The sequence below is a fragment of the Sciurus vulgaris genome, assembly GCF_902686455.1.
Source record: "Sciurus vulgaris genome assembly, chromosome: 18".
NCBI classification, from domain to species: Eukaryota; Metazoa; Chordata; class Mammalia; order Rodentia; family Sciuridae; genus Sciurus; species Sciurus vulgaris.
Window position 1 is genome coordinate 40,150,372 of NC_136479.1, and position 26,703 is coordinate 40,177,074.

Below are 26,703 nucleotides of genomic sequence, written 5' to 3' on the forward strand. Positions count from 1 at the left end.
GCTTATCAACCTAGTGATGTTTGAAAATAGCTGAGCAGGTAAACATTCTGCCATTTTTCAAATTCCTTTTTTCCTTTCTCTTTAAGACCTCTTCATGTTGTAGAAGAGACTTTTAGAGTTAATTCTGATCATGTTAAAGTAGAATTAAAAAAATGGAATTCCCATGGGTGGTCTTATCAACTACTGCAAATGAGATCATGGCTTAGAATCTGGGGCTGAAGACAGGTGTGGAAGCCACAGTTCCAGTTCTGATGCTGGTAAAAAACTAGCTCTGCAGTCTTGGACAGTCACCTGGCCTCTTTGGTTCTCAGCTTCCTCATCTATAAAATACAAGGACTGGAATAAATAGATCTAGCTGAACAAGGCAAGGAAGAATTAAGATACAAATACAGAAAACAAAACAAAGACCACCACCACCTAAAATCACTCCTGCTGGCCTAGTGATCGAGGTCTCCTACTGCAATTTATACTCACTACGAGGTAACAAGTTACCAGGGACTATTGATAAAGCACACAATGCAAGTGGCTTCAAAGTCAGAATTCTCACACAAAGATGCTCCAGACTTCATTGAGTTGCAGTGAAAAGTACTTGCCTAGAAGCCAGGTTTTAAACTTGGTTCAGAGGCTTTTCTTAGGTTGACAACTGGTCTTGATTTTTTCAGTATAAAATCACAATATTATCTCTAAGACCTTTCCCAAAACTAAAACTCTGCTATGAAGTGATTATTCTCAACCTACCCTTTTGTAATGCATTCCTTCCAAAAAAATCTTGGTCTGTTTGTAGATCTCTTGTCCGGTCTTGTGGAAGGTCTTGAGAAACTCTATGAACTCCTTAGACACTCTGTCTGTTTCAATGCTGGTTTGCCGGTTTATGGAAGGACTGGGAGCTTTTGCTTCCTGAATTTCTGCTGGAAAAATTAAACAAAGCAAATTTCATTACACAGAAGACCTATGCATGGAATCACTAAGTATCTAATTTAAGATTATTTAGATTATGTTTAAAACCAAAGTTAAACTCGAATTTAAATCATTTTGTTTAAACATTTGACAACTTTCCTTAGAGTAAACAGAAAACTATTTTATGAACAGGAAGTATAAGTAAACAAAATGACATGATCTAGAAGGTACCCAAAAATCGCTCTATAGTATTTTCTTGGCCAAAATACGTCATGCACTGATCTATGTACTTACTCATTAACACTGAAAGTGTGCCACTATCTTGAATGGTTTTCTCAAAGATTGCCTGTGCTTATAAAGCTGGTCAACAAGTAAAGTGACCGTTAGAAGAAGCACAAAAACGTCAGATGACATGGAAACCAGCTTTCCAAGTCCCAGTGTACTTGCAAAAAGGCCATGGCTAACTTCTTTTTGTGAAGATGAAACTGTGCTACCTGCAATTCAGTTTTCAAGTCACAATGACCAAAGTGAAAGAAGGCACCCAAAGTGAAGTGAAGAAGGCGAGAGTGCACAGATGCAGGAGGCGAATCGCCTGGCACACACTACGCTTAAGAAAACAGGACAGAATCGAGGCTGCACGACAGAAAGCAAGTGCACCTGGCCTTGCTCATCTGAGCTGCCTGGCTCAGGAGTTCAGGTCCCTCATACTCCCACAATTCCACTCACACGCCAAAATAAAGGGCAGTAAGCCAGGCGTGGTGGTGCATGCCTGTCATCCCAGCAACTCGGGAGGCTGAGGCAGGAAGATCACAGGTTCAAGGCCAGCCTGAGCAACTCAGCAAGACCCTAAGCAACATAGCAAGACCCTGTCTCAAAATAAAAAATAAAAAAGGGCTGGGGGTGTGGTTAAGCACCCCTGGGTTCCATCCCTGCGACCAAAACAACAAAAGATGATCACATACATGCACTCTCAGAGTAACTTCTCATCTTATTTTTTGAACTTTAGAACCTAAACTCTTGACACATTTTAATGATGTGGTTGTAATAAAATTTTAAGACAATGGAAAGCACTATGCCTACTAGGATGACTGGTTTATTCAAACGAGACAAACGATTATCAAAAAAATATACTACTAACTACGGCAAACAGAAGAGTCCACTGCTAACTATTACATCACTGTTACTAAATTAACTGGTATTTACCAACTTGACTGATACTCAAACTAAAGCAAAAACATTTCCCAAAACTAAACTATGACTAGGTTGCACAACAAAACTGCTCTTTCTCCAAATCAAGTATTTGTCTATCTTTAAATTATCAAGTGTTTCATATGGTTCAAAATTTAGAAATCCTAAAAGAAAAGAATTCAATTACAGTATTAAGGAGAAAAGTGGTGAGTATGGTGGTACACATCTGTAATCCTAGCTACATGGGAGACTGAGGAGAACTGCAAATTTGAGGCCAGCCTCAGCAACTGAGGGAGGTTCTGTCTCAAACTGAAAAAAATAAAAGGGATGGGGGTGCTGGGGATGTAGTTTTGTGATACAGAACCCCTGCATTTGATCTCCAGTAAGAAAAGAAGCACACAAAATCCAGTGTAAGAGTTGGGCTTGGTGGTGCATGGCTGTAATCCCAGCAGCCTGGGAGGCTGAAGCAAGGGGATCATGAGTTCATGCTAGCCTCAGCAACTTAGGGAGGCCCTAAGCAACTCAGGGGGACACGGTCTCTAAATAAAATACAAAAAAAAAAAAAAAAAAAAAAGAGGCTGGGATGTAGCTCAGTGGTTAAGTGCCCCTGAGTTCAATCTTCCCCACCCAAAACAAAGATAAAAACAAGAACAAACCGAGTATACGTACCACAAAAAACAATGAAAGTGAAAAGTCAGAGAAAAACTGGAAAAAAATGTTCACAAGCAATATCACAGGCTAAAGCCTACTCTCCTGGGCTGGGGATATAGCTCAGTTGGTAGAGTGCTTGCCTTGCAAGCACAAGGCCCAGGGTTCAAATCCCCAGCACCGCAAAAAGAACAAAAAACAAAAACAAAAAAGCCTACTCTCCTGAAGGACTTTTTCCAGAAAGAAACAAAAAATCTAGCAGTCCAACAGGAAAAAGAATTCCAAGATAGTTGTGCACAGAAAAGAAACAAGGATGGATTTTTTTTTTTTTTTTTGAAGACAGGGTCTCACTAAATTGCTCAGGCTGGCCTTGAACTTACAATCCTCTTGCCCTAGCCTCCTGATCAGCTGGACTTGAAGGTGTGAGCCACTGTGTCCAGCTAGATGGAAATTTAACACAGGCAAGATATGCAATTACACACATGGTAACAAATATGCTAATTGAAATTATTATATGATGTTACTGTAAAACATTCTTAAATTTGAACTTTGACTGTCTCAAAATAAAAATATAGAAGGGGCTAGGGGTGTGGCTCAGTGGTTAAGTGCCCCTGGATTCAATCCCTATACAAGAAAAAGGAGGAGGAAGGAGGAGGAAGGAGGAGGAAAAAAGAAGGAGGAAGAAGGAGGAAGAAGGAAAAAGGAGGAGGAGGAATAGTTGTTGTATGCTGCCACTTTAAGATACCCGCATATTTGAAACTGAAGAAGGGAAAACGATAAAGCATCCAAATGATCAAACCAGCTTACGTGACTTTAACAACATCAGATAAAATCAATCTCAGAACCTGAACCACAACACTAAGAATACAGAGGAGTTTCAAGGTGAGAAAGGGGTTACTTCTTTGCCACACAGCACAGCTTCCAAACCCATAAAGCAAAGACGGGCAAAGTGAAGGGAGGGTAAGCAATCCAATTATAACTGGAGATCCCAGCACTCTGGTGTAAGTGACAGAGCAAGATGAGAACAGGAAACCCATGAAGAACAGACACTTGAACCTGACCGGAGGGACCCCACAGAACCCTCCACCTGCACCACTAGCAACAAATCACACTGGCATTGGCTAGCCCGGGGCAGAGGCTTACTGTATGCTGAGCACCCCTCACATCTGTCTGTCAGGGTGGTAAATATCAGTGGCATTCACAAGTGAGGAAGCCAAGGCTCCCGGAACTGAACTGTGCTGCTGCTGAGTCTGCAGGGCTAGAGCTGAACTAGCTCTGCATGCTCCAACTCAGAGCCTGAGCTCCAGACACCTGACCATCTGCAAGCCAGTCAAGGGTGGAGAGACCCCAACCACGGGCTTTGCTGTCTTGTTGGTGCATACTCCCATACAGGAAATTCCTTCCCAAAGGACAGATTAAAAACAAAAACAAACAAACAAAAAAAAACCCAACAAAAAAAGAGTTCAGGGTAGAGTAAGGCCCCAGGTGACCTCAGCACCAAAAAAAGATGAAGATCCATTCTGTTAACTCTTTATAAATTACTAAAATTGACACGTGGTTGTTGCTCTTCTACCCTCCTAAAAGTCAACACTACTAAGAGAACAGAAATCTGGTTAGAGGTACAAGTCACTGCAGGGAGCAGCTGAGGCAGTTCTGAACAATCGAGGGTAGTCGGTGTGTGAGATCAAAGGAAGAAGAAAGGAAGACGCAAAAGAACAACTCTGTCCATGTCCCAGTACAGCTCTGGCCAGGGCCCAATTGGCAACTGCTTGCTCCTCAACTTAAAATCACAGCATGCTTTAAACAAAGAAACGAAGCTCGCATTTCAAGTAGATCCAGTTGATCAGGCTTACCAAGCACTCCAGGCCCCACTGTGAACATGCAGTTCAAGACCTTCTCAGCAGGACAGCCAAGTACAGTGAAAGCCATGCCCACAGCCACCTTCCAGTGAGGAGCCTGGGGCTGTGCCTGCTTTAGGGGCCTCCTCACTGATCCCAACCTCCCAACCACCCTGACCATGGGGCAGGCGGTGCTCCTTCATTACACCCCAATGCACTGAGGCCAGAGAGGCGAGGTCACCTACGTGCCACATTACCTACTCAACCCAGGGACAATTTACCGCTGAGTTACATCCCAGCCCTTGTTCTTTCTATTTTGAGATGGGGTTTGGCTAAGTTGCTGAGGCTGGCTTTGAACTTGTGATCCTCATGCCACCAGCTTCAGAGCCACTGGGATCACAGGTGTGGCCACATGTTGGCAACCCTCTCATTACTCACCGATCACTGCAGCATGTTTATTCCTACTTCAATAAACCAACACACCAGGTGCGGCAATGGGCACTTACAGTCCCATCTACTCAGGAGGCTGAGGCCAGAGGACTGCTTGAACCCAGGAGCTTGGGGCTAGCCTGGGCAAGACGGAGAAACCCAGTCTCAAAAACAAAATAAAAATAAAACCAAGCAAAGAGTATCAACTGAGCACCTACTACTCAAGACTGTATAAAAGACAGATCAAGTACTAAGTCAAATTAAACCTTTTCTATACAAAGTAAACCTGTGAAAGTAAAACCCTCACTAAAAGTTTATTTCAAGGGGCTGGGCTGTGGTTCAGGGATAGAGCACTTGCCTGTCATGTGTGAGGCACTGGGTTTTATTCTCAGCTCTGCATACAGATAAATAAAGGTTCTTCAACAACTAACAAAAATACTTTTTAAAAAAAGTTTATTTCAAGAATAGTTATGAAAGAGTGAAGACAACCTGAAATGTCATTTCAAGAGAGAGCACAACTGTGTAGTAAAGTTGGCCAACACTACTCCTGGTCTAGTGAAAACATGTTTTACAACTTGAATTTTAAAAATGTACTTAGGATGGGCTTGGTGGTGCATGCCTGTAATCCCAGTAGCTTGGGAGGATCATAAGTCTGAGGCCAGCCTTAGCAATTTAGTGAGGCCCCAAGCAATTTAACAAGACCCTGTCTCAAAATAAAAAATAAAAAACGGACCAGGGATATAGCTCAGTAGTAAAGTGCCCCTGGGTTCAATTCCCGGATAAATAAATAAATAAAAATGTGCCTATAACTCCACACATTTCTGGGATCATGTACAGAAAGGGATAACTCAGGAGAATATTATAGTTCCTCTGACTATTGTTATATAACACAGACAAAAAGGCAGACAGTCTGTAGTGTGTCAAAGTTTGAGGGGCAGGGACATCATCTGTTACTCATAATGAGCACCCTTCAATCGTATCTGAGTTTATGCTGATGAAGTGACTCTTGTGGGCCCCTAGACAGCTTTAGGATGAAAGACTAGTTACCAGAGAAACCAGACATGTAATCAGAAGAATTAAAGCATCAGTCCCCCCCCCCACCAAAACCAAGGGAGGGAGGAGGGCTAGAGGTTCACTTTGTTCTTGGTGCCTTATAGTCATACATGACAGTGGGGTTCATTCTGACATGTTCATGAAACATTCTGCTCCATTTCAATTCCTGCTACTTCCTCTCTCCCTCCCGGCCTCCCTCTCCACCTCTCCTTTATTGGTCTTCTTCCTGTTTATTTTTTAAAATCAGTGCACTATAGTTATACATGAAGCAGAATGCCTTGTGATGTGTCCACACACACCCACTCCAGTGGCCAACCCACTCTCCAGGCTCCCCTTGTCCTCCCCTCCTCTCCCACTGGTCCCCTGCTTCTACTCTACTCTTCTCCCTTCTATTTCAGGAAATCCCCCTTTTTATTCCTTTTCTCTCTCTCTAGCTTCTGCACATGAGAGGAAACATTTGGCCCTTCACTTTCTGAGTCTGGTTCATTTCACTCAGCATGATGTTCTCCAGTTCATGCATTTAGTAGCAAATGCCACAATTTCATTTTTCTTTATGGCTGAGTAAAACTCCATTGTGCACATATACATTTTCTTTATCTATCCATCTGCTGATGGACACCTGAGCTGGTTCCACAGCTGTGCCACTATAAACCTTGATGTGACCGTACCCATACAGCACGCTGATCTAGTGGATAGCTGGGTCCATTCCTGGCTTTTTGAGGACCTCCAGAGAGGCTTTCCAGCATAGCTGTGCCAATTTATAGTCCCATCACGGGTGTATAGTGTACCTTCCCCACACCCTTGGGGCTGGAGATTTTAAATCACCAGTGGTTAATAAGCCAGGTGTGCCTATGTAATAAAACATCTCTAAAAACCATTAAATGGCCAGATGCAGTGGCACATACCTGTAACCCCAATACTCAGGAAACTGAGTTAGAAGGATCACAAGTTCAAGGCCAATTGAACAAGACCCTGTCTTAAAAAAAAATTTTTTTTTAAAGGGCTAGGGCTTCAATTCAGTGGTAGAGTACTTACCTAGCATGTGCAAGGCCCTAGGTTCAATCCCCATTATCTCAAAACAGAAAAGAAGCCTTAAACAACAAAATCCAGGCAGATCCCAGGCTGGTGAACACCCCGACCTGCTGGGAAAACGAAATGCCTGGACAGAGACCCCTCCATGGCCTTGCCCCATGCAGATCTTCCTTTGGTGGCTTCTGAGTTGTACCCTTTGTAATAAACTGGCAAACAAGTGTTTTCCCAAGATTCCTGAGCCGTCATGACAAATGCTCAGATCTGAGGAGGGTGGCTGTGGGGACCACTGGCTCCTATTAGGAGCCTGTTAGGTGAGAAACACAGGTACAACCTACCGTAGGTGGCTACTGGTGCTGAAGTGGGGCAGTTGTGAGAGACTGAGCCCTTAACTGTGGGGTCTATGCTGCTTCTGGGCAGTTAGTGTCAGAACAGGATCAAGCTGTGAACACCACTTGATATCGAAGAATAAGATACCACATATTTGGTGTCAGAAAGAAACAAAACAACAACAAAAAACTTCTTAGTCCTAGGCAATGAAGATTTATGTTCCAATTACAACTGGCCCTCCATATGCACACGTCCTTAATCCTCAAGAGAGAAAACATCCAGGAAAAGGAGCTGAACTAGGGCTGGGATCATGGCTCAGTGGTGCAGCACTTGCCTAGCACTTGTGAGGCATTGGATCTGATTCTTTGTTTTACTTAAAAATAAGTAAAATAAAGGTATTATGTCCATCTACAACTAAAAAAAAAAAAAAAAATTAAAAGAACTAGATACGCACTGACTTTTCTCATTGTTATTCCTTAAACGATAAGCATAACGGCTATTTTCATATCATTTACATTTTGTTAAGTCTTACAAATAATCTAGAGATGATGAACGTATACAGGAGGATGTGCCCAGGTTATATGCAAACAACATGCCATTTTGTATAATGTCCTTCAACACCTGCCAGTCTGAGAGAGGAGGGAGTTTGCTGCAGAACAGGTTTCAAGCATAGTCTCAGATGAGCTCCTCGCAGCAGTGATTCCAACTAGAGAAACGGTGACTGTGAAACGGGAGGATGCACTGCAGGTGCCGCAGGCTGAAAATCTGTAACCTGATCACAGGTGTGAGGAAGCAGCAGAGGTCCCCTAAAGGGGCATTCGATCCGAAATGTTATAAATGCTAGTTTTTATAACATTTATAACCCAGGAGGGTGTGGAACCAAACCCCTGAACACCAGGAAGGAATGGACGTTTTATCCCATATATTATAAAAGGTGGTTTTACAAGATAAACAATGCTCAAAATAAAAAAGGAAAACACAACCAAGCCCAGTTAACTAGAGAAATAACTGAAAACAACCCAAGTATAAAACAGGTTCCAAATTCAGCTTTAGGACTCACGAGTTACCTGGGTTTCAACAAAGCCTGAAGGCCCTGGTGAAGAGAGCAGCCACCCAGCAGCGACTCCCAAAACCAACATCTGAGAGACAGGCCTTGGAACAGCACTAGCTGTGGGAGGGTGGCAGCCGTGTTCCTTGAAGTGATTTCAGATCCACAGAAGCTGCGGGATTCCTCGGAGGTTGTCTTCACACCCTCTACTTGATTCGCACAATTTTAGCCCTGTGCAAATATCTGTGTGTACTATTTTTTCCAAACCTTTCAGACTAGATTTCCACATAACATGATCGCTATCTCTTAGTAGCAGTATTTCCTAGCAACGAGAACACTCTTAATTACAGTACCCTTACTACTGTAGTAACTATACTTTGGTCAAGAATATTAACCACAGGGCTGGGGTTGTGGCTCAGTGGCAGAGCGCTTGCCTAGCATGTGTGAGGTAATGAGTTCAATTCTCAATACCGCATATAAGTAAATGAATAAAATAAGTCTATCAACATCTAAAAAAATTTTTTTAAAAAAAAGAGTGTTCACTACATAACTACAAGATAGTTACCAAATTCAGGAAAAGTTACATTAACTCGACACTTCACTCAATTTAAAATCCATGCTCCAGTTGTCGACTCTTCTGATCAAGTCTTGGGCTCTTTTCTTTTGATGTAGGATACAATTCAAGGACTCAGATTGGACTCGGTGCTTATGTGGCCTCAGGCTACCTTTAAGCTGGAAACCTCCCCAGCCTTCTTCCTAGTTTTTGTAACATTTCGGATCAAATGCCCCTTTAGGGGACCTCTGCTGCTTCCTCACATCTGTGATCAGGTTACAGATTTTCAGCCTGCGGCACCTGAAGTCCATCCTCCCGTTTCACAGTCACCGTTTCTCTAGTTGGAATCACTGCTGTGAGGAGCTCATCTGAGACTATGCTTGAAACCTGTTCTGCAGCAAACTCCCTCCCCTCTCAGACTGGCATCTTCTGAAGACACCTAAACCAGCGCTTCCGATGAATACAATGTCTTTCTTGTGCATCTACTTTTCTATTTTATGTGTGGAACAGACTTGTAGGTTATTTTTACTCAATGAATTATGCTCTGTTTCTTGTCCTTAATTATTTTGATGCTCAAACTGTACCAGGTCAGGCCAATGGGCAGTAAGCATGCTTTCAAGCTGACTTTTGATTCCAAAAATTCTTTCCCTGATCTAGCCCCATACGAGTCATTTCTCCAAGAAGCCCTAGCTCACTCTACTGAAAAAACAGTATTTAGAATCTAAGGTCTGGGTGAAGAGAATGGCATTTAATTTTTTTTAAAAAATAAAAGATACTCCTCCTAGAACACTGTCTTCAGGTCAGTCTGCTGGATTCTGCACAGGGATGACACTCACATGAGCTCAAGAAGCAAAGGGCAATTAAAAAAAGAAAGAAAGAAAGAAAGAAAGAAAGAAAGAAAGAAAGAAAAGAAAAGGGTGCCTTAAAATGTCTAAGCAAATATCTTGATGTGGTGGCCAGATGTGACTTCCTCGACAATCTCAGCTCGCACACTGACCTTGGGGACTGACCAGCCACAAGTAGACTGAGTATTAACAGCCAACCTATTTATGTCCTCTTAAGGAGTCCCCAACTATGACAGGATGATAAAATACTCTTCAAATCCAGGGGCACTGGGATGAACGGACTGGGTTTCCAAGATACATCCATGTTTGAGATAAAGGGACACAATGGAAAACTTGAACCAGGAGTTAGGAGATCTAAGCTCTGATACACCATTTCATTAAATGACCTTGTTAAATCAGTCTTCAGGGACTTTCCTAATGCCATTTATAAAATGAGGTCGTTTGAGCAAATGGTTTTGTAACTTTGTTTCACTGTTTTGTCTGTTGTAATTAACATATGCCATTTCACTATATGTCATAAACTCTTAAGATTGAGACTTTCCCACAGCAAGAAACAGAATTTAAACTAAACAGGAGGGAATGGCTTTGGCTGTTGCTCTTGAACTTCTTACCACCAGATTATTCTAGAAGAAAAACCACCTGCATTTTAAAATAGCTAACACATATCAGAGACTTAGTGTGTCAGGCTCCAGGCTAAGCTTGTACACATGAACTCACTTAATCCTCATCACATGCTCTGTTAGGTATTATTCGTCCCTCAGTATGGTCAGGGCTCAGAGAGATTAGTCTGCCCAAGGTCACACAGCTAAAACCTGCAAAGCCAGACTCACACCAGGAGCGACTCCAAAGCCCACGCTTTTAACCACCGGACTACATCTTCTCCAAATAAATAAATAAACCATGAGCCACATACATTCTTACTAACCTCTAGCAGGTATTGATTATTTTCCTTTTTATCAACTAGAGAGAAAATTGCTGCAACCAGCAGCCAACCAAGAAAGAACTCCAAATTAATCATGTGAACAAAATGACTCAAGGTGCACATTTCTTTCGCTGTTTGAGACAGGTCTTGCCACCTTGCAGAGGCCTTGAATTTGTATCTGCCTGCCTCAGCCTCAGGAAGATTTGCATTTCTGGCTGTGGGCCACCTTTCCCTTTGATAAAAGAAAGCAGTAACAGCCCTCACTTCTGCAAGGCCAGCAAGGGCCTTAGAGGTGCTATTATCTTTCAACCCCCAACCTTTAGGAAGACCAAATTACTAGGCAGTGGTACTAGGAACCCGAGGGGGCTCTGAGAGAACAGCTCCTCTCTGAGCACGAGTGCTGGTTCCTAGTCTCTCACCACTTCAAATTTACTGTACAACTCCTAAGTGCTCACATCCAGGTTTAAAGATGGCCCAAGCAATAGAGACTCTCTTGTTTCACACTAGGTCACTTAACTAGTCTACTCCCTGGCAGAACAAATATGACTTTAATAACATCTTCTTGTTGGTTGGACAGCATTTTAAGCAGGATGAGCCAGGGGCAGTGGTGTACACATGTAATCCCAGTGGTTTGGGAGCCTGAGGCAGGAGGATCATAAGTTCAAAGTCAGCCTTAGCAACTTAGCAAGACCCTAAACAATTTAGCGAGACCCTGCCTCTAAATAAAAAATAAAAGGGGCTGAGAATGAGGCTCAGTGGTTAAGCACCCCCTGGGTTTAATCCCTAGTTTCAAAAAGAAAAAAAGATGAATACAGACATCTATATATAAATTGGTATGTTAGAAAATGCCTGGCATGAGTTACTTTCACTCCCCAGGGGACCAAAGCCAGCCCTTTCCTACTTGTTCTCCATATCTTTCCACGAGGTACAAGCTGCCCCCAGATAAATTTTTGGAGAGAGCTCCTCTCAGGTGACTTTTGAGCCTAGAAACAGTCATTTCTGATAAGCTATGCACAGCAAGGTATAATACCAAGAGAACAATCATCCAATGAATAAAGACACAGAATGTGTAACCACCAAAGAGACATCACCTGGAGGGGAATGGGTTTTACAAGCACTACTCCACATTTCAATTCTCTGTTCTCCCACAGCATAAAGAAGCAGCTCTGAAACACCATCCATGTCCTCCAGGCACAGAAAGGACTACTTTCATATACTGTCTGACACTCAAACTTAACTTTGGCTTCAAATCCAGGCTGGTATTCTCAAAAGCTAACAAAAAAAAAGAAAGCTGAGTTCACATGCACCATGGATCCGCTCTGTACCTCACTCAGACACAGAAAAAAAGAACATCAAAAATTACCCTTTTTTGATCCAACTCTGGAAGAAGCACTGAAGAATTTCTTCACTGTGGTAACCTTGCGAGTCTTCTCATTGGTTTTCTTTTCTTCAAATTTGGAAAATGTGAGGGACGGGGCCCCCTGGCTGCTCTGACTGCTGGCAAAGGCTTCTTCCTCCTCCCGCTGAAGTCTGAAATTCAAGGATCACGAATGAGGTATTCTCCAACTTCCCTCATACCTACAGGTGATCACTCGACTCATCAAGGAGATGGAGACACTTTACCACCAGAGGCTACACACAGAAGTTCTGACGTCTCTGATGGAAGGCACAGCATGAAACTGTGCCACACACTTGTACAGACACCAGAGGGGACCTCCTCCATGGGTGCTGTTCAACCGCACTAGGGTTACATGAAATAAAGACTGGTCCTTTCCCCTAATGAATTCCAGGCTAGAACAGAGAAAGAGGTGAGTGCAAGACAGCCATGTCATGGGACGATTCCTGAGTTGGAGAGAACCAATAAAATGCCACAAGAACCCAGGAAAGAACAACTAAGTATGCTGCAGGCCTGAGGAGGTTGAACCACGGGGACATTTGGGGCAGGTCCTGAAGGATGAGTGGAGCCCACTGAGAGGACACTCCAAGAGGAGGAAACCTCAAATGGGAAAGCATGTGGCTTGTTTCAGAGCGAGTTCAAGATGCTTATTAGTCTGGGTTCATTATGTGGCAGGGAACCAAGAAAGATCATAAACTCAAGAAGTTATTTTAAGTTCTGTGCTTTAGAAAGAAATGCCAGTAGCTGCATGAACAACTTGAGTGGTAGAGAAACTAGAGACAGAGAGGGTATTGCAGCTGGCCATGGTGGTACACGTCTATAATATCAGCAATTTAGGAGGATCAAGCAGGAGAGGCAGGAGGATCACAAGTTTGAGGCCAGTCTGCCAACCTAGCAAGCCCCTGTCTCAAAAATAGAGAGAGTCGGGGATGTAGCTCAAAGGTAGAGTGTCCCTAGGTTCAATCCCCAGTGTTGCCCTACCCCCCTCAAAAAAGCTAGCTGTGGTGGCATACATCCAGAATCGCAGGAGGCAGGAGGATCACAAGTTTGAGGCCAAATTGGGCAAGAACCTGTCTCAAAAGAAAAAAAAACTATGTTACATGCATTTATGAATATGTCAAAATGAACCCATAAACACGTAAGAAGAGTATATTACAAAGGTTTAAGTGAAAGAAAATAAGGGTCTGGAAAATAGGAGTCCAAAAGATAAAATTCCAAAGACTTCTGGGCTAGAGTCCATAGAACTTGCTCTCGTAGCTGCAGGCAGCAAGGGCAGCACAGGGGAAATCAAGAATGACTCAGGCTTTAGCTGCCTGAATAAACAGTGATGCCACGAATCCACCCAGGAAGGCAGGAGCAGAAGAGAGGTGAAGCAATGGCTCTGGTGAGGGTCCAGCTGCATCTGAAGCCCTCCATGAAACTCAAGCACCACCGCACAACAGCAGTTCTCAGTGCGGGTCCCCCAACAGCAGCGTCAGCGTCGCCAGGACCTTAGAGACCTGCACTCTCTCTCATCAGTCTCCAGGCGAGGTCTGGCCAGCACTGCCTGGACAAGCATGCTCAAGGATCCTGACACCAGGCTAAGTCAGAGAATCACAGCTGCAGGAAATCTCAACTACATGCGGTTAAGGAACACAAATGGCAGTCACAGGTGGAAGGTGTCCTAGGACAGAACGCGAACATGTCTTTTTCTGAGAGAGAAGTCAACATAAAGATGTTCTGGGTGAAAAGGGGAGAGTCTGGGAGAAGTTCATGCCTAGTGGCCTCTACTTTCCCTGTGAAATGGGATCAGATCCCAAGAGCTCCAGTACCGTGGGAAGCCCTAGGCAATCATGAAGTTCTATGTCTGCTTCTTTTCTGACTCCAGCCACTGCAAGCAGGAGTGTGTGTGCTCCTCTGTGTTCCCCAGAGGCTGACAGGATGCAAACAGCAGCCAGGGCTCTCAGTGTGGTCTGACCTCCTGTGGAGACAGTTCTACAATTTCCAGGATCTCTCACATGATTAACATCCTAAGTCTTTCTTTTTCTTTTTCTTTTTTTTTTTTTTAATAGTTTTAGTTGTAGATGGACATGATACCTTTATCTTACTCTTTATGTAATGCTAAGGATCGAGCCCAGTACCTTGCATGTGAGGCAAGTGCTCTACCACTGAGCCCCAGCCCTAAGGCTTTGTTTTCCTTTTTCTTTTTTTGGTACCAGGCATTGAACCCAGTAGCACTTAACTGCAATGCAGCCCTTTTTTATTTTTTTATTTTGAGACAGGGTCTTGCTGAGTTTCTCAGGGCCTAAGTTGCTGAGGCTGGCCCTGAATTCCCAATCCTCCTGCCTCAGCCTCCTGAACCACTGGGATCACCGGTATGTACCACCACATCCAGCTAAAGCTTTTTTTCCATTTTTGGCTACATTGCCCAGGTTGACTCCTACCCAGGATCCCAAGCAGGTGGATTACAGGCCTATGACACTGTGCCTGGTTCAGCAGCATCTTATCTGTCCCTGTGCTCACCAGCCATTCCATCTTTTAACTTTTACCATGATCATATTTCTGGATACTGTCCAACTACCTGTGACTAACAAACCCCATTTTTAAGGAGAAGCCAACCCATAAGGCAAGGCCAATGTACACAAATGGGAAAGCCTGTTGCTGTCCCACAACACTGCACCCACACAAGGTGCACCAGGAGGAGGAAAGGACGCTCAGGGCCCCGCGCATGCCCTGTGCTGGGGACACCCTGCACCGCCTCCCCGATCTCCACCAGAGAGCATGCCCGGCTCCTCTCCACAGGCAGGCTATCCCAGTGAGAGAGCACGACCCCCACACAAAATCACCAAAAGTGAACTCAGACACAGATGTGTTAACGTCATCTGAGGAAAAGTGTAGGGATCGCAGGCAGTCAATGCACAGGAGTGAAAGTCCTTGGAGTTAAGCACACTCCTCTAGATGAAAGGTGCTGTCTGAATGGCTTAGAGATGCTCTGCAACTCCTCTGTCCTTGAGGCCTAGAGACATTATCTTGTTAAAACAACCTCTGAGAAGCAAGCAAGTTATGTGATCTGCACAAAGCTAACTGTACTGTGTAACCCAGGAAACTTGATAGGACCTGGAATAGGTAATAAACTGGACTGGCTTTCCCACAGGAGCCACTTTTTGCTCTTTGCCATCCTGTGTGCTTGCCTCTTTTATTAACTCTCCCCTTAACCCTTATAGTTGAACTCCAATTAACCTTTACAGAAAAGAAGGGAAATACCCTTTCTCCTACCATCAGCTGACCTGCTGAGAGCTCAGAGCGAGAGAAACGCTATCTGGACAGCAACAGGGCTCGGCATCTATTCATCCCGTCAGCCTGCCCACCTGCCTGGTGGCGTCCTACCGTTCAGCCAGCTCCCAGTCCTCCTGGATCTGCTTCTGCCGGGCTCTGTGGTACTCCTCCCGCCAGCACTTGGAGCAGAAGCCCTGCCAGGCAGGGTTGCCATAGTAGCCACATCCCTTCTTGCACAGAAGCTCTGACTGGTCCACGTGGATTCCTCGGCGCTCAGATTTCAGGCTCATCTTCTTCCTGCCAACAAGGAACAGATGAAAAGGTGTGAAGAGGAGTCCACCACCATCCTATAGCTAAGAGCACTTGTGAGCAGAACTGAGGGTGAGTCCATGGTCTCCAGTCTGAGCGGGAGGGAAAGGGAAGGAAGAAAGGGCTTGGGGAAAAAAGGAAAGTTTAATATAGCAAATTCCCAAACATACCGTATCTTATTCCCTGCCCAAAGTATAAAGAATGCTTTATACTGGATGGATTACAGAGCTAAACATAAGACCAGAAACTATAAAACTTCAAGAAGACATGGGCACAGTGGCGCACACCTACAACCCCAGAGGCTTAGGAGGCTGAGGCAGGAGGATCACAAGTTCAAAGCCAGTCCCAGCAAAAGCAAGGCGCTGAGTAACTCAGTGAGACCCTGTATCTAAATAAAACATAAAATAGGGCTGGGGATGTGGCTCAGTGGCCAAGGGCCCCTGAGTTCCATCTTCACTGCCTCTGTCCCAAAAAAAAACTCATAGAAGAAAACATGGGAAAATCTACCTGAAACGACTTGCAATGCTTTCTTAGACAAGCTGTTTAAAGCAAAACAGGTGAGAGAGATGATGTCAAAAACTTCTGGGGCTGGGGCTGCAGCTCAGTGGTACAGCGTTTGCCTAGCATGTGTGAAGCACTGGGTTCAATTCTCAGCACCGCATATAAATGAATAAAATAAAGTGACATCAACAAACTTAGAAAAAAAAACGACTTGTGGCTGAGCACAGTGGCTCACGCCTGTAATCCCAACAGCTCAGAAACTGAGGCAGGAGGATCGCAAGTTCAAGTCGAGCCTCAGCAACTCAGCAAGGTCCTCAGCAATGTAGTGAGACCCTGACTCAAAAATAAAACATTAAAAACAAGGGCTGAGGATGTGGCTCAGTGGTTAAGTATCTCTGGGTCCAACCTCAGCACTAGGAAAAAAAAAAAAAAAGTGGAGCGGGGAGAAGAAAAAAATTTTGCATAATCAGGACCAGCATGCACTAGGCACTCATAGCTCCACAACCAACCAACCACTAGATCTTAAAGTGGCAAAGGAACCAAATCAAAATTTTTCCTAAAACAGAAACGGCCAAGAAATGTATGTTACTATCACTAAGCGCTGGTAATCACCTCACACCTCTTAGGACAAACACCCTCCAGGGCCCAGGACACAAGCTTGGTGCCAACGTGCAGAACCAGGACACGTGTGCACTTTGGTGGGGTTGTACAGTGTACACCCTCCGTGGGAGACAGTGCTTCTTCCTCAAACACCTGAACCCCAGGCCTGAGTGCCAGGTGGTGCCCACAGCCTCACTGCACGGCAGGCTGAGGAACGACATTGAGCCCAAGCAGTCGTGGCCAGGCGGGCAACACAGCAAGACCCACCCCTGAGAACCACTAGGTAGCTCAGCAACCCACTCCCAGGCCTATCCAAAAGGACCTGAAGCAAGGCCTCAAGAGCTGCAGAGGGCTTAGGCCCACTAGAGCACCATGCAGGGCAATCAAGAGGAGGAGCACCTGGAGAAACAAAGGTGCTGGCATGCACAGGGAGCAACACACAGCCAAGAAGAGGAAGCCTGGCCCGTGCCAGAGGTGAATCAACCAGGAGGACGCACGCTAAACCAAGAGGCCCGTCGCAACAGCCCACCAAGGTGAGGTCTCTCAGAGAGCACGGCTGTGCTGCAGGCGGGAGCAGGAGGGCAAGGCAGGTGCTGGGTCCTGCCAGAGACAGAGTCCAGAGACCTGCACGATGCACAGCCAGGGTGGCACTGCACGACATAACCAGGTGAGGAATCGCACTGTCTTCACACAATGAAAATCCACTGCAGATTATTTTTAAAAGGAAGAACTGATAGATCATTGTCAGTTGCTAATGAAAAGAAATCCATATGCTCTGACCCCGGGGGACAAAGCGCAGTCCTCTCCCAGGGCAACCTTGGCAGGGCATGTTGCCAGGCCCAACAGGGCAGCCTCCCTTCACTCATCGGTGTGAAGTCTGCCTTGGCTGAAACCCCCCAGCAGGCCCAAGCAGAGCAGAACTCAGCCTCGGTTGGACCCAGAGCCACTCTGGCCACCCCTCACCACAGGCCCAGCGTGGTGGCAACGTTTACTAACAAAAGCCAAGGCAGGCCCCCAAGTTATTAGCTGAGAAAATGAGGCTGGGAGAAATTTTCCAAAGTATATAAACGCTATGAAAAGCAGCAAGAGGGAGGAGTCAACCCCAGGTAAAATCCCCAAATCCCTGAACTGCCCATAATCTGTCTGTCTAAACTCAAGTCCCTGGACACACACTTCAATCACATCTTCACTTCCCAAACAGATCATGCACATCTGGACCTCTGCCTAGAATTTCTTCCATACTTTTCTTTTGTTTTTTTCCAAGAACACTTTTCAGTTTATTAGAAAAACTGCTTCTGTCTTCCTCCTGCTTAGGTGAAGGCATCCTGAGGGCTCTCACCACGCACAGCCTGATGTGGAGCTGAGCGAGCGTCAGTGTGTGTTCTGGATGGCACGTGGGAATGGGCTATTTCATTCTCAGACTTTCTGTGAATGATGAATAAGCTTCCCCTTAGGGTCTGACACAAATCTCAGGGCTGAGGGTTATAAAGGTAGAAAGTTGTTTGGATGATACAGGAAAAAAAAATTTTTTAAAAAAATGCCCTGAGTTGATAATGAAACCAGGAAAACTTTTAGTTATGATTTTCCTTATGACACTGTCGGCAAATTAAGCTGGGTTTTGCAAAGATATCTGCCCCCCTCCTTTTATTTTTTCAGTACCAGGGATTGAACCCAGGGGCATTTAACCACTGAGCCACATCCCCAGTCCTTTTTTATATTCTGTTTTGAAACAGGGTCTTGCTGAGTTGGTCAGGGCCTCACTAAGTTGCTGAGGCTGACTCCGAACTTGCATTTCTCCTGCCTCGGCCTCCCAAGCTGCTGGGATTACAGGTGTGCACCACTGCGCCCAGCTACTATTTCCCGACTTGACTTGGCAGGTTATATATAACACAGCAGCATTCTACTTCAGCAATCAACCAGATCTTACCAATGCTGTTACACTGATTCACTTCATCAGTCCCTATTTTTTTCTTGCTGCTCCCAACAGGTGTTGGGAGCGAACAGGAACCACTTAAGAACTCCTAAAGCTGGGGACGTCTTTCCCTCCTCTGACACACAGGAAGAAATAAAACTTCCCTTGAGAGAGAGGGAGAAATAGATCTAGGAAACCTACTTGTATCATATACTTAAAAAACAAAATGAAGCAATTAGCATTCCCATTTTGAAGCGGAGGAGAGAAGGCTTGGGGTCAGGTGCCCACCTAGTGTCACCGGTGCTGGGCTGTGATTTGAAATAGCATCTTAAGTTCCAAACCCAGTGCTTTCCCTACCACATCACAGTTTAACTTATCCGTGCAGAGCCTCATGATCACATGGGGAACTGCTGCCAACAATTTCCATTTGCACTGAGATCACATGGTTGTCACTCTCCCCCAGTAACAAGGTGCCAAAGCAGCACAGGCAGGTGGCGCTCCAGAGCGCAGACCCCAGGACACCCACCCTGGGCTCCACCACTCCCTCAGCTCACCACGACCAACCCTGCACACAGAATGGAGCTGCCCACTGGCCAGGACGCCCTGCTCTCACCAGGTGCATGGTCATAGGCAGGCAGAAGAGCCCAGAGCAGGGGGAGAGCACTTAGGGGCTGAGGCAGAACTTGAAGAGCCTGAAGAGGACCTTGGCGGGTCCTGGAGAGGTGACGGAAGAGGCAGGACATCCTGACAGGAAGAACACTTTCACGAAGAGCCCAGAGACAGGAAGGCAAAAGTGGAACAAGAGTGATGTGGCATAAACAGGAGGTAAACTGAGGAAGTCACTGTGCAGTCAAACTAGGAGTTCTTCAAACTGCAGGTTGAGGAGCATGGGCTGTGAAGAGGAAAGGCTGCTAAAATCTCAATCTAAGACAGGAAACTTAAGAGACGGATGCTGTCATCTGAATTTGGAATATCCCCAGGGCCCATGTGCCTGTGGTACTACTGAGAGGTGGCAGAACCTTCAGGAGGTGGAGGCTGGTGGAAGGAAGTCAGGCATCAGGCGTGTGCCTTTGAGGGGGATACTGGACCCTGGCTGCTCCTCTCTTTCTCTCACCTTCCTGGCAACCCTAGGTGAACATCCTCTGCTACGCCCTCTTGCCTTGCCACAGGCCTACAGGCCCTGAACTGAAACACCCAAAACAGTGAACCCAAATAAGACTTTCCTTCTTATGCGCTGTTTGTCTCGGGCACTTTGTCACAGTGACGGGACGCTGACTGACACGTGGAGTTCTCTTCTGGCATGATGAAGTGAGGATAAAGAAGCCTCCTCTCCAAACAACTCTGAAGATGAACCAAACGCACTCTTCTCGTGGATCTGCGTGGAGCCCAGGAATGCACTCAGACTTGAGGCCTTCAGCATATTTTTTTCTGGGGCTCTTCTTCATCTTCTCTGTGTACACACACCTCTGCTGGTCAGACTGGAAGCCTTACTAGCTAGAGATGTTTGAGCACAAGCTCAATGTCTGTCCACACAAACAACAAACCCTGGCTGAACATTAAGGTATGCAGACACAGGGGTGATCCCTAGAACGAAGTCAGGCATAAATGAGGGGAAAAAACTGAACATGGACATCAGTGCCTACAGAGAGAGAGCAGACACTTCAGACATAGACCAGCTAGAAAACCTAGAGGGTTTGCTCAAAAGCAAAAAGGAGAATTGGGGACAAAGACCAAAACTCAAAGTCTCACCAAACTCTTGATGAGATACCAGAATCACTGGACCAACCCAGAAATGGGACCTGGGGCTTGAGAGAGCCTCCAGGTCTGGCTCAAGGCTTGAGAAAGGAAAGTCCAAACATTCAGAGAAAATAAGGAGAGCTGCCTATTTTACTGTCAGTCTCCCTTCTCTTGAGGCAGAGCCACGCAATCCTGTGCTGTGTCTGCAGCAGTCTGAGACCGCAGGAGCCTAACCCTGGGGAAGGAGAGCGTGGACTTTTCCCACACCGTCTTTCCACTGCTTGGACCCAAAAGTGCAGACAGCTATGGAGGTATGTGGAAGAGTGAGGTAACTAAATTCATAGTTTTCTGGACAGAGGGGGAAAACAGATAAGCCCATGGGGAATAAAAAATACATAAGAAACTGCAGAGACAAAGAACTCAAGAAAGCAATTTCTGGGCTCACCCCTAAGCTATGCTATGGCTCCGATGCTATTCAGGATCAAAGACTCCGAAACTGGAAGCAACACAAAGGCCATGCACAGGTCTCAGATCAGCGCATGTATGAAGCAGATGGAATGGCACTGCAGGGATGAAAACTGAACTGCCATTAGAACCTCAGTCCACAGAACTTACATCCCAAACCTCACCGCAAAACAAAACTCTTTTGCTACGTGGATGACACTGGAAAGAAAAATGAAGACAGGGTAAGAATTGGAAGAGAAGTCACATATTTGACAAAGGACTTCCATATCCAGAACCTGTTAAAAAAAAAAAAAAAACAAAACCAACAACCACCTAGGCTGAGGATGTAGCTCAGTGGTAGCACTTGCCTAGCATGTGCGAAGGTCTGGGTTCCATCCCCTGCACCACCAAAACACCAAAAGAAACCTCAAAACACAACTATAAGGAAACAAACCACCAAATTTAAAAATGAGCAAAATACACACTTTACCAAAGAAATGTACTTGTTGGTGTCCCTCTTACATTTTTTGAGAGAGGCCTTCGTACAGATATTCACCTCAAACCTCCTTCAGAGACGACAGCTCTCCATCCAGGGCAGAAAGCCTGCTGGTTTGCTGGGCAGCACACTAAGTGCAGGGCATCCACACCAGATTCTGGCAGCATGTCTGCCCTTCACTGTGAGATGTGGGCTCCTTAAGCTCAGGCCACATAGCTGTGACACTGCCCACACAGGTCTGTAAACATTAGGCTTGTTCTGATGTCCTGTGGACAATGAAGGCCTTTGTCTCTGACCCAGCAGGCTATGCCAGAATCCTCGACACCGGCCAGCCAGCTTGTTACTGGTAAGTAGGGTATTGACTACGGTCCTTCACTGTTCTTGACAATATGGGCGGCAGACAGATACACATCGCTGATGGCCAGAGAAATGCAAGTAAAACCATCACAGGGCTGGGCTATAGTTCAGTGGTACTGTCCTCACCCAGCAAGTGCAAGGCCCTGGGTCCAATACACAGCACAGAAAAATAGATAAATTAAAAAATAAAACCCAAGAGGTCTCACTCACACCTATTAGAATGGCTAAAATAAAAAATACTGACAATGCCAAGTGGTGACACAGATAAAGAGCAAGTAGAACTCTCAACATTCCTAGTGGAGGTAAAATACTGCAGCTACCATGGAAAACATGCACTTATCATAAACCAAGCAAACCCATTACTATTTTCTAAAGAGAAATAAAAACTGATATTTAAAATTCTATGCACAAGTGTTTTTAGTAGCAATATTTATGATCACAAAAAAATGGAGGAAACCAAAATATCTTTCAATGAATAAACTATGGAACATCCATACAATAGAATGCTGCTCAGAAAATGAAAAACAACAACAGGTAATAATACACTCAATGACTTGAATGACTCTCAAGGCTTTACACTGAGTGAAAGGAACCAGCGTCTTACTCCCTTTGGGTCACTATACCAAAACACCATCAACTGGGTAGCTTACAAACAATAGAACTTACTTCTCACAGTACAAGCCTGGAAGGCCAAGATCAATATGCTGCACTGCACATTTAGTGTCTGGTTCACTGAAGGAGCTTCTTGCTATGTCCTTGCATAGCACAGGGGACACCAGCCACCTCTCAGGGGTCTCTCATAAAGGCCTCCTAATTCTGAGGATTTGGCCCTCAAGACCTAATTGTCTCTCAAGAGACCTTCTAACATCACCTTGAGGATTAGGACAGCAACATAAATTTTGGAGAAATAAAAACATTCAGACCATAGCAGCCAGTTTAAAAAATTTATATACTGCTAGGCTTGGTGGCACATGCTTGCAATCCCAGGGACTCAGGAAACTGAGGCAGGAGGATCACAAGTTCAAGGACCACCTCAGCAACTTAGCAAGACCCTCAGCAATTTAGTGAGACCCTGTTTGAAAAATTAATTAATTAATTAAAAAGGGACTAAGGATGTGGCTTAGTGGTAGAGCACCCTTGGGATCAATCCCCTATACCAAAAAGAAAACCAGTTCACATACTTTATAACTCCATTTAGGAATTCAGAGTGGAGGCAGATATGACTATAAAGCATTTGTACAAAGAGTTTTTTGGGATGATGAAACTGTTCTGTATCTAATAGTGGACATGTTTACACAAATCTATTATTTAAAACGGAAAGGATTGTATACATTCTCTCAAATCAATTTTGTACTATAGTTTTTTAAAAACCTTGGCTAGCCATTTCTAAGCTGGATTGGAGAGATGTACAGAACAGGAAGCAGGGATGCTGATTAACAAACAACTATCATCAAGGGCTATTAGAATAGAGAGGTAATACAGCTGGGAATGGAAATGGAGGAATGGAAACCCACCTTGGAGGTAGGATCTGTAAGTCAGCTAGTGAGACATGGCAGGGCAAGGGAGAACTTTAGGGAGAAGTTTTACTGGTAACAGTTCTACTGATAATACACATGCTCTACACAATGCACCAGTGCACAATACGCACTTTTTGTTGGTTCATTATAGATGTACACAGTGCTGAGATTTGTTGCTACATGTTCACACACACATACAATTTAACAATATAATTTGGCCAGTAACATTTCCCAGTATTTCTCCTTCCCTTCCCTCTGTTCTACTGATCTCCCTTCAATTTTCACAAGATCCTCCACACACGCCTTTCTTTTCCTTTTATTAGGGAGAATATTCAAGCTTACAAATACCTATATTTCCTTCTACAGGGTTAAAGCTCTTCAAGGACAGGATTTAGACCTAACACACAAGCCACATATAGATTAGGTTGAGGCAAAAAGGAAAAGTGGAATAGAGAACTAGAAGGTTAAGCTGAAGAAACTTAAAGACCATTTACTTAGCCAGGTAAAGGTCTGTAATCCTAGGTACTCTGGAGGCTAAGACAGGAGGATGGCAAGTTAGAGGCCAGCCTGAACAACCTAGAGAGACCCTGTCTCCTAGTAAAAATAACTTTAAAAGGATGGGTGTGTAATTTAGTGTGAGAGCTCTTGCCTAGCAAGCACAAGGGCCTGGATTCATGTCTACTGCCCACCCTCCACATCTACTTTATCCAACATGATGACAGATGAAGAAGCTGACACCAGAATGTTATGGCTTATTCAACCCAAAAAGTGTAAGTGGCAGAGGTATCACTAAAACTCACACTTAGATACATCTTCAGTTCCACTGAAGCATTTTGAAAGTCTGAGAAAAATCTCACCACAGTCATACTGTGGTTCCCTTCTTCCCTTCCAAGAAAAATGGGCAAAAGCAGTATCTACTTTTCCCTTATACCTGTTAAGTTTTAAATTTTGGGCTGGGGCTGTAGCTCAGGGGTAGAGTACTTTTGCCTAGTGTGTGTGAAGCACTGGGTTCGATTCTCAGCATTGACAACTTCAAAAAACGTTTTAAATTTTATACTACACATACCACAGCACAGGTCTATGTCACTAAAATGGACACATTTGGAGGAATCTGCTTTTAGCACATGTGCCAATAACCTCCCTTTTACCAGGAAATTGTTCCTTAATCTGCAAAGATAAGCTTCCAGCAGGCATATTTGTGTGAGGCAACCAGCCTGCACACCAGGGTCATAGCTTATTAAACCAGAAGTAGGCACTTGAGCCAAAGTGAGGTAGTGACTCACCTGGAGTTTTAGCAATGTGGCTATTCTCCTGAGTGATGGGGGTAACCAAATAGGTGAATAACAGAACAGTTGGTCTGCAGAGTGAAAGACACACGTGCCAAAAAGCAGAAAAAAGTGGCAGAAGAAAAAGAATCCGCAGGTCCTCAGTGGTTTTAGTTCCCCAGTTCTAACCCCTGGCGAAGGTTTAGCTGTACTCCTAGTCAGATTCTGAGACATACCCCTTTTCCCCTACCATTTTCTTTCTTTCTTTTTTTTAAAGCTGTTCCCATAGAGTCTATCAGCTGTACTGAAAGGCATCACCTCCAATAAAGCAGACCTGGGCTTCCACAGTGGAAAGTGCACGAGTCCTGTGCACCTTCACTGGGAGAAGACTCTGAACCTCACAGTGGCTTCCTCCAGACTGCCCAGTGCACACCGCTCTTCATCCACCCTGTGTGTTCTCCTGTTGCAATAAACCACAGCCAGGAAGGGAAGGATCTGAGAGACCTTCGGTCTGGGCAGCAATAACACAGGGTGTGGCAGTGGGATCTTTGTGGTAATGAAACAGTTTTGTAACTTGATGATGGTGGTGGTCACAGAATCTGCATATGTGAAAAAATGTGCAGGCCACTGTACATCTACCGCACGAGTGCCAACTTCTAGGTTTGGCACTGTATTGGAGTTATGTAAGACATGACTACCAGGGAACTAGGTGATGAGCGTGTAGGAACTCTGATCTCCACAACCTCCAATGAATCTGCAATTATCCTGAATTTGCAAGTTTTTTTTTTTTTTTTTTAAATCCCACTTAAAATGTTTTTTAAAAAAATAAAAGTAGATACCAATATTTGGACCAATGAACATACCACTCAGATCACTCTGTTGCTTCAAAGTACAGAAAACAAAGAGAGCAAAGGTACCACCAAAAGCTCATGCCACGATTTGAAAGGCTACACAATGGTGGCAAGAGTCTGGCTATGGTAGGGAAAAGCAGGCAGAGTCAGGACACCCAGATCAGAGCGGGACACACAGCATGTCCTCTTCTTCAAGAAGAAACATGGTATTGCTTCTGTCTTTTGGCTAAGTCAAGTTAGGAAGAAACACTGGGATCACCTAGATCTGAGTCAACGTTATTTTCTGGGCAAATGAACCTAGTCAGAGGACCACAATTCAGAGGTGAACTACTGATACTGCTTCCAAAATGGAGGTTACAGAGGCCATATCCAGCTCTGGTTTGGGTGTGATCTCCAATAGACAGGCTTTGATTAAAAAAAAAAAAAAAAAAAAAAAAAAAAAGGGCATGGTGGATTTCAGCAGCTTCCCCCCATCTCTCCCGGGTGAGTCCTGCTTCCTGTTCCAGGGTTCACTGTCATATGCTCATAAGTCATTCCCCTAGGCAATTCATCTGGGTTTTACAGAAAAAATCCAATCAACTCCAGCAACATGATAAACCATCCTTTGATGTCAGTTAAGAAATGAAACAAAATTTTTCCTTAAATCTGTTTTTTCCAATTATATAAGTAAAAAATGCACACTATCAAAAAACCTGAGAAATACAGAAAAGTAGAAAATAAAGGAAAATTATCATCCAGAGACAATCACTGTTAACATATTAGCCCATGTGTTCTAGTTGTGTTTACTTATCATTTATCCAACTAATGTTTCTGCACTAACTTACTACTATATGGCAGCCACTGGAACACACACAAAAGTTTCAGTCCTTGTGGGGCTTGCTGTCCAGCATTGGTGACGTGATTCTAGAAGGCCAGAAAGAAGAAACACGCTTAGCAATGAGGAGCTAATTTTAAAATTGATAAATTTCATCAATTCATGTTTATGAGAAACATGCTAAATACATGTACATTAAATCTTTGGAATTTTTTAAATAGATAACAAGTAAGAAAATATAAAGAGATCTCATTCACAATAGTATCAATGTGTAAAAACACCCAACAATTTTTTTTTTTTTTTAATACCAGGAATTTAACCCAGGAGTGCTTTTGCCACTGAGCCACATCCCCAGCTCTTTTTATTATTATTTTTTTTTCCTTCCCATTTTGAGACAGGGCCTTGCTAAGTTGCTGAGGATGGCTTTGAATTTGCAATCAATCCTCCTGCCTCAGCCTCCCAACCTGTT

The 26,703-nt window shown here is 44.4% G+C and overlaps 1 protein-coding gene across 5 annotated transcripts in view; it reads right to left on the reverse strand.

Moving 5' to 3' along the window:
• Positions 1 to 26,703, reverse strand: part of RABGEF1 (RAB guanine nucleotide exchange factor 1) — a 60,854-nt gene that overhangs the window by 21,816 nt on the left and 12,335 nt on the right. Inside the window, exons 2-5 of one of the 5 annotated variants that reach the window (XM_079120211.1) lie at positions 26,245 to 26,323; positions 15,543 to 15,728; positions 12,144 to 12,310; positions 739 to 908 (exon numbers count right to left, since the gene is read on the reverse strand). In XM_079120211.1, coding sequence (XP_078976337.1) covers positions 739 to 908; positions 12,144 to 12,310; positions 15,543 to 15,721 — 516 coding nt within the window. In that variant the 5' untranslated portion in view covers positions 15,722 to 15,728; positions 26,245 to 26,323. Of the gene's footprint in view, positions 1 to 738; positions 909 to 6,136; positions 6,265 to 7,088; positions 7,108 to 12,143; positions 12,311 to 15,542; positions 15,729 to 26,244; positions 26,324 to 26,703 lie in introns of those variants that run through there. The other 4 variants (XM_079120212.1, XM_079120210.1, XM_079120213.1 and 1 more) reach the window with 4 other exon arrangements.